Source organism: Pundamilia nyererei, unplaced genomic scaffold, assembly GCF_000239375.1.
Source record: "Pundamilia nyererei isolate P.nyererei 1_Seehausen unplaced genomic scaffold, PunNye1.0 scaffold00073, whole genome shotgun sequence".
Classification (NCBI taxonomy): Eukaryota; Metazoa; Chordata; class Actinopteri; order Cichliformes; family Cichlidae; genus Pundamilia; species Pundamilia nyererei.
This window is the reverse complement of record NW_005187474.1, coordinates 1,833,292-1,842,130: the sequence shown is the minus strand read 5'-3', so window position 1 is coordinate 1,842,130 and position 8,839 is coordinate 1,833,292. Positions and strand designations below refer to the sequence as shown.

The following is an 8,839-nucleotide window of genomic DNA, read 5'->3' as shown; positions in this document are numbered from 1 at the left end:
AGAAAGAAAGAAAGAAAGAAAGAAAGAAAGAAAGAAAGAAAGAAAGAAAGAAAGAAAGAAAGAAAGAAAGAAAGAAAGAAAGAAAGAAAGAAAGGGCTACAACAGAATTTTCCAACCCTATAATTGCAATTCTATGACTACCCTATGTTTGTAAAACTCTTAAGGCTGATTATAAAGTAAAATGTGGCTGCAGAGAAGCATGTCCATGGAAAATGCACTTTAAAAATAATAATAATAAAACAGCAGAAATGAACCAAATGACAGCTATGTAAAGCCATCAAATTATTTTAAAGATCAAATAAATAAAACACGGGGAGTTCTTCAAATCACTGGACATGCACATACTTATTAACTGTGACCACCAATGAATATAAAACAGTCTACTTCAGAGAAAAACATGCATCACCAATACAAATAGAAATCTCTGTCAACCCTGTAATTATACTATTTGTGAAGAGACAAATGGACAGTGCTATCAAATGTTGCCTTAAGGAAAATTCATCTTTAAAGGTTACACTTGAAAGGAAGCTGTCCACACAATAAACATGGAGCTAGGTCTCCACCTACTGGCAAATAATAAAGTGATGGCCGTTATAAATAAATAAATAAAAACCAAATCTGTCTAGTTCTACATAAACACCGATAACAAAATGCACTATGTAGCTAAAATTAGATTCAGCGTATTTTCACTTTCAGTCTCATGCTGCAGCCTTCAGCAAAGTATGACTTTGCTAAGACGCAGCACAGTCCTCTCATGCCGTCATCTTCACAAGCACCTAGTCACAGTAGACATTTTATCACATAATGATGCATCATGAATCCCTTCTGAGTTAAAAAAAAAAAAAAAAAAAGGAGGTAGGAAGGTAGAGCTGACTGGAGAGCTAATCTGTAAAAATCTCACATCATATGACCAACAGTCATCTTATGTTTGGTACAGCAGAAAGCAGCAGAACAACAAGTACAATCAACTGAGGAACATGTCAGTGTGACAGGTTAATATTCTGCACCGCTGAGCTCATAATTCAATTCCAATATTCAAAATGTGCTACGATTGAACAAAACGTTGCTCCAAACGAACAGAACCCATTATCAATCTAAACTCCAAGGCTGGGACTTTTGTATTCCAGGCAGTTTTACAAGTATACATCCTTCCATATCAGCAGCCAAAGGTTACAAGCACAGCATATACTTACACAGCTCTGACCACATGTGCACATGCTTGAAGCAAACAGCAAATTCCTTCAAGCTTCTTCCCTACCCCTCTTCTGACTTTAACGTCTATGGCTTTTCAGCTGAATAACATTATGCACATAAAAAAGCCTCTCTTTTGCTCTTTGAATGACATAAAAGCATATAATGCCTACTTAACACACAATATAAAACATGTAGTAACCTATAAAACTGTGTGGAATGAGCATCACAATATGAAGTGCTACATAAAACCCAGCAATTTTAGCTGCCACTCAAAGCAATTACAGAAATTGTGACTTAAGATTTCCTCTCAAAGGCTCCAACCAGATGTACTAAACCAATTATTAAGCCAACTATATGTGCTTTTGCTTTAATTTGGGAAACACATCTTGAGTGTAACTACTGTACCATGAACATGGTTTCCAGGCAGTTTGGCCATTAAATGAATTAAATTACTGACAAGACACAGCCCTGCATTGAAGACTAAGCCTAATGAATTATTCATATTTCTAAATCTCTATAAAGCAAGGTTTCATTTAGGGGGATGTCTAATCCAAACTATAGATAGCAAAAGAAAAAAGTCATCCTTATGTATGAAATCATAAGTTTATGTTTAGAGCACAGTATATTATGGCCTGAATGCTGAGGGGCAGTGCTGTGGTCTGTGCCTTTTTTGGATTTTGGAGGGAGGGTGTCATTATGCCAGAGGAAGTGGTTTCTTTGATGGGACTGCCTGGGCATGGAGACAGCTTGTCGTCCTTGCATTTGGCATTTTTTAACAGACGGTATACAACAGTGTTGCTGACAGCCACTTTAAGCTAGCATCTGTTAGAAAACACACGATCTAGAGACTTTGGCATGACTGAATTTGCTATCAACAAGGACAACTTGTGTTATCCTTTAATATAACGACCATGAAGACATTTCTGAGGCACCAACAGTTTTAAGCTTGTAATTTATCAGTCAAAAAGTCTGGATGTTGTCCATGATTTACAACCACATACAAATACTGTGTTACGAACTTGCATTTCATGTGTTTGTTTTGTGCAGTTAATGTATCTGTTTATGTTAATTCAGCTGTGCCAGGGCCCTGCTCCGATTGGTGCGTGGATATACAGCCCGACGTGACTGGTTCCAGCTGGAGGACCCACCCATTAAAAGGAGGCCGGAGTGCCGCGGCGGGAGAGGTTCTCGCATCTCTCCTCATGACCCAGCAGTATACCTGTGGCAGCCGCTGGCTGCAGTGCTGTTTTGGAAGTCGTGGAAGTGGAGTGGGTAGGGGTGAGCTGCTGTTGATCACCAGTTTTCTCCTGTTTTGAATTAGTTAAGGAGGTCAGACTGTCTTTATTTTTGACTTTGTTTTGGTAAGGTCAGGAGTGCGAGATTTGTGTAGATTTGTTTTTGTTATTTTGGCCTTGGCTCACCCTAAAGCGTTGATGCTTCCGCTTTCGTCTTGTAATCGGAAGGTTGCCGGTTCGAGCCCCGGCTTGGACAGTCTCGGTCGCTGTGTCCTTGGGCAAGACACTTCACCCGTTGCCTACTGGTAGTGGTCAGAGGGCCCAGTGGCGCCAGTGTCCAGCAGCCTCACCTCTGTCAGTGCGCCCCAGGGTGGCTGTGGCCACACCTGGTGCTTGACTGCCATCACCAGTGTGTGAATGTGTGTGTGTGAATGGGTGAATGACTGAATGTGTAAAGCGCTTTGGGGTCCATAGGGACTAGTAAAACGCTGTACAAATACAGGCCATTTACCATTTGTTGTCCTTCTTTACCACTTGGTAAATAAATCACATTATAAAGAACGTATTTGTTTCCTGACGCTGCTTGGGTCCGGGGGGGTGCCGGGGGGGGTGCCTCACTCATGTTATTGCCTGGCCCTAGACGGGTCGTAGCAACTGGAATTGCAGAGTCATCCTTGGAGACTAGACCTGCCCTTTCTCATAGCAAAGGAATCAAACAGGATTAGTCCAAGATGCTCAAAAAACCTCCTAATGATGCAACCCAGTGTCAAACAAAGCCAAAAACAAAGTGTCAATAAATACAAGCTAAGTGTGACAACTACAACAAGCAAATCAAATAAATCTTGGTGAACAACAACCATCCTGGAAAGAAGTACTGTTGAATAATCAGCCATCAAGCTATCTGCAGATTTTGTAGGTTTTGTATTAATACACAGAATGCAAGAAAAAATCCCCCAAAATATAATAATTATTATTATAATTATTTTATTTTTTTTAAAAACAAACAGGCTCTCATTTGTGCCATCCTTAATGTCAATTCCACTATGAATATAGTAACCCCAAACTCTAAAATGTATTGGTACATAATATTGAAAAGATTTAGAGTATCCAGAGAAGTGTCTGCAAAGACTTCTCTTCAAAAGTAATATTAAATATCTGTGAGGCCCTCAGGTTGAACTGCATTAAAAATCCACTTTTGAAATTAATACCAGAAAGTAGAGTTTCGCTGCATTCATAACTGCAATTTAAATCTCTGCCATGAAAAAAGCCATAGCTAAGAAATCAAAAAAATGTACATCTCCGCTCATAAAAAGCAATAAACTAAAAATAATTTAAATCCGGTTGCTATCCCCTTCAAAGTTTTTTCATTGTGCACCACTTAGAGCACTCCTGCCACGTTTGAGTCAATTCCTGGAGGTTCTCATGACTTTCATGTACCTCAAACTTAAAATCAGACATCAACTTCTGTATCAAACTTAGTCAGCCTTCATTCTAAGAATTATCAGTGTAGATTAGATTTGGTCTCTGTCTGAGAGGACAGTACTTTTCCATGGACAAGTGTCCAGTGACCAAGCCATCAAGTGAGAAGGATGCTGGGCTACATTCACACAGATGTGCACTGTGACTTTATCCCCCACTGTCACACTACAAATGTGGAGTACTACTGTAAAGTCATTATGCATCTAAGAGAGAGCTTCTGACCCTCTGAACTTTATCTCATTTAAGATGAACTGCAGCAAAGTAGAACACAGTCCAACTGTTGGATGACTAAAGCTTTAAGCTTTTTTTTTTTTTTTTTTTAAATCATGGACACTTAGTCTTCTCTGCCAGAGATGAGAGACACGAATCCAGCTAGTTATTCAGGCACATTTCAAAAGACAGCAAAGGACACATGGAATGTGTCACTTGCAGAACTGTGAAGGCATCATTAATGCTAAATGATCAAGTTTTGGAGGAACATATATCACCAGATAATGTCTTTATCAAGGAAGGCCTTCTAGCTAGAAGGCTCCCAGCTAGCTAGAAACCTAAAACTACATCCTGCTGCTATTAAAACATCAAGTCCTGGTGCTAAAATGCCTCTGAAAATATACAACACATTATGCAACAAAAAGAAAATATCACACATCAGGTGTTGTTTAGCTGAAATACTGTCAAGCAGCAATTGTAAAATCAATTGCTTTTGAAGACTGTAGTAAAAGTATATGTATGCATCACATCCTTATCATTGAAATGGTCCATAGGGTCATGTGACTTCATCACAGACTGACCGGTTTTGTAAACCTGTTTAACAACTTGTCAATTCCTGCCATTTTACATGAAGAGTTGGTAACCAAAAGGCAGAAACCTGTATGACCAACTCAGCAAGCAGCATATTTGATACATTATGAACTTGGTCCCAGTGAAACAAAAAAACACATTCTCTACAACACACAAAATAAGGCACATTAAAGTATTACAAACATATGCTATTAAAGTAAATACTATGACATTACACAAGTATGTAAATTTACGAAATAAATTACCTAATTTTCAACTCTTACGTTGTTAAAAATCCCAGGGTTGTGGAACCAAATGATTGGAAAGGCACTTTGTTTGTAACAGTAAATTCAATTTGTTTATTGCTACAAAGGACAAACCTAAGTGGAGTGCTATTTAACAGATACGACTTTCTTTAATGACCAAAACTGGCATATTGCCCAGAAACACAATAAATATTTGATAGATCTGATTTACAGAATAATCATGTAAAACTGTTTTCGTTCTTCAACATAACCCTGTGACAAAAACTCAAATTTGAATTCAACCGAATTTGTGATGAAAAGCTGGTCTTTAAAAAGGCCAGATGATGCTTTAGAAACAGTTAGCTATTGTTTGGGCTTTAAATATATCCTCAAGTCACAGCCTGACTAAAGCAGCTTCAGAGCAGGTAAGCTCTGCAGTCGAAGTTACTACAGAGAGATGCCCTGTGTGAAAATGAGTCACCAGTGTGGGAAACAAAGAGCCTATATTTCCAGAGTTAGACTGCTAACCCTCTAGGACTGCTGCATAGATGAGACAGGCCCCAGGTGTTATCAAAATTGAACTGGCACCTCATTCAAATCAAAGCAGAGATAAGATCAAAATAATGACGTAACACACTTATAATCATGTAAGAAAAGTAAATAACTCAAAAGCAAACATTGAAAACAATGCAAATTTAACCGCTGTGCAGTTAATAATCCTTTTATAATTTAAGTGTTTACTATATTTTATTTTCACATAATGACATAAATGTCAACAATTTTCATTGTCTGAGTTTATTACCCACATAAACTATGAAAAAAAATATACTTACTGTAATATCCATACAACACAGTATCTTCAATTTGCCCTCTTGTCTCATTGTTTGCTGCCCATTCCTGCCATGAGAAAGCCAATTATGAATATTAATTTTAACATTTGTAACAAGGCTGATTCATGACTCATGTATAACAATAAATGAAAAAAGTTTGCAATAATAGTTCTCAAAAAATGTATTTAGAATGACAGCATAAATAAATACCATAAAACTTAAGCCTGAGACAAAAGAAAAAATATTGCACTGATGAATGATTCAGCAGCTTACAATCACACAAAGCAACAAATTACCTAATGTTCAAACAAAAATACTATTAAACACACTGAACATATTACACATCTTGATGTAGATGTACACCTACTGACCACTTTATCCAACTGCTAATCAACTGTTCATTAACAAAAATACCCCATTAGCCAATTGCATGAAAGCCACTTTAGCCATGCAGTCATGGGGAAGACAAACGGCTAAAGTTTAAACTGAGCATCAGAATGGGCAAGAAAGGGGATTTAAGTGATTTTGAACTGGTGCTGATCTACAACAATCTCACACAGTTTATACAGAATGACGAGAAAAAGAGCAAATATCCCGTGAGCAGAAGGGAAAATGTTGCCCGGCCTGAGTCTCGATTTCCCAACTCACTGACGTGCAGACAACAAACCCGCAACTGTGCGATGCTATCGTGTTAATATGAAACTAAAATCTTTGAGGAATGTTTCTAACAACTTTCTGAATCTGTGCCCAAAGGACTCATGGTAGCTCTGAAGGCAAAAGAAGGTCTAATCCTGCACTAGCAACATATACCTAATAAATTGTCTGGCGACTTTATTCAAATGCAACAATAAGACAAAAAAATACAACTGAGAAATGCATTTAGATTTTAGGTTGAAGAACAAAATACTAACCTTATAAGTACCATTGGGATACTTCATGAAAGAAACAAGGAATATGTCCACTGGTAGAAGTGCAGACGTGATCAAAGCAATAGCCAGAGCACATATTGCAGTGATAGTTGAAATAACTTCACTCTCCCGCCGACTTTGAAATTTCCGAATGTAGATCCAACAGAACACGAGAATTACCTTAAAAACAAAAAAACAAAACAAAAAAAACCCAGTAATTCAAATAAATAATGTCGTCACGAGGAACACTTAAAATAAATAATAGGGCAGCAAAAACACTTTTGGCTTACAGAGCTCTATTACATGTAAAGGCAAAAGAAAACAGAAGTAAATTCAATCAACTAAATGCTTGAACAAGGTGGCATTTGCATTTAATTTGCAAAATGTCAGCAGGATTTATAAAAATCAAACTGAAGCAAACAAGCAACACACTAGAGGTTGGAAATCAGTAAAATTATGCTGCATAATACAATAACCTTGTAACAAAGTCTACCTTTGTGGTGTTATATATCCTTGAAATGTAAAACACACCACTTATAACACAAAAACAAAAACAACTGAAATCTAAGTATTAAAACAACAAGTAGGGCATTATGTAACTTTAAAAGCCTGACTGCAGGTGCTCTGGAGGAGCTGATCCGATTATATCATACTCCCTTCTCAGAGTGACAGGCAATAACACAAAGTCTTCATTTCGTAAGAAGCAAAATAAACAGACTTACTAGAAAGGTGATACGAGTGGTACACTTTTTAAAAGATTGTTTAAATTAAGTAATAACATACACATGTATTATCATGCTGTTCAACGTTTAAAGGGGAAAAAACGAACAGGAGAGAAATTGACATTGTAATGGGAGAGAAGCTCATTAGACAAAAAAGCAATAAATGGGCTCCAAAATGACAAGGTCATATTCCAGGCACATGTGCTTTAAGAGGTGAGGACACTGCAAACACTTGCCCCTTCAGCTTAAGGGCTGCCATTCGCAGACAGGATCAATTAAAGGCCCACAGCTTTACGCCTCCGGCTGCTTGCTCTGCCAGGTAATGGCGAAAGGCTCTGCATCCAAATAAGACCCATTGAGAGGTCTGAAATAAAAGGGTTGCTTAGTACTGGGCAGAAAAACAGAGCAATTTATTGGCATCCAGCCATTCTTCTGGAGGACTTGTAATTTAGCCATGTGATGTGGGTATGAATGACATTTGGGATAATGAGGGCTAAAATGGGCTGCAGATTATCAAGCTGAACAATTTTAAGACATTTATTTAAGTAGCCCACTACAGAAGTCTCAATTTATGTCTTGCTAGGGGAAGAAAACTACATAGTTGTCTTTGGTTAAGGTTGGTTAATGTAGTTTTTCCACTTTCAGCACTTATTTATTTGTAATAAAAACAGTGCGTTTAAAAACAAGGAGACACTTTACAGTACAGCTGGGTGGTTTTATACAGGAAAGATCTAACCGTGGATGTTACATTTTTATGAAATTAAGTAACAATACCAGATTCCTATTCTCCACAAAGTGGTGTTTAACAATTCCAATGTTACTAACAGTACGCAACACCAAAATATTCTAAACAGTTCACTGAAAGCCTCTTATAGGGCGACAGCCTGTAAGTGTGTCACGGCTAATGTTAGCTAAAACCAATCCAAAGACAGTGCTGGCGTTAATGCGCTGTAGCCATGTTGCGCCGATTAACACCGATGTTAAAACAACGAATTTGCCTACTAGCACAACTCGGGCTAACCGTTTACCGCTCCACTACTTTATAAAGCGACTACGTAATGTCGTGCTTCCTTACCAACAGTATAACGGTGAAAATAGACCACCCGAGCACAGACTCTGTTAGCAACGACTGAGCCGCCATCTTCACTTCCTGCAATAACAAACCCACGTGCTCCTGTTAACGTCACCACGGTGGAAAGACAGGCAGCTGACCGTGACGTCTCCGCAGGAAGCGCGTTCAAGCGTCAATGCTGAACTGATAATCGTAGATTTTTATCGTGATGTGCAGAATTTAAGTATGTGTGATAAAATACAACACGTCTAGTCTAGTCTGCTTCTTGACTTTATACTATTCTAGTGAACTTGAAAATCTAACATGATCACATTTAATCTTCCGCACAGCCTGAACCTTCTTTGACTTTCTTTCTTGTCATTTCTTTAAGTAGT

The 8,839-nt window shown here is 38.0% G+C and overlaps 1 protein-coding gene across 1 annotated transcript in view; it reads right to left on the bottom strand.

Moving 5' to 3' along the window:
• Positions 1 to 8,614, bottom strand: part of lmbrd1 (LMBR1 domain containing 1) — a 48,809-nt gene extending 40,195 nt beyond the window's left edge. Inside the window, exons 1-3 of the mRNA XM_005737118.1 lie at positions 8,469 to 8,614; positions 6,675 to 6,851; positions 5,767 to 5,830 (exon numbers count right to left, since the gene is read on the bottom strand). Coding sequence (XP_005737175.1) covers positions 5,767 to 5,830; positions 6,675 to 6,851; positions 8,469 to 8,534 — 307 coding nt within the window. The 5' untranslated portion in view covers positions 8,535 to 8,614. The remainder of the gene's footprint in view (positions 1 to 5,766; positions 5,831 to 6,674; positions 6,852 to 8,468) is intronic.
• Positions 8,615 to 8,839: the final 225 nt, after the last annotated feature.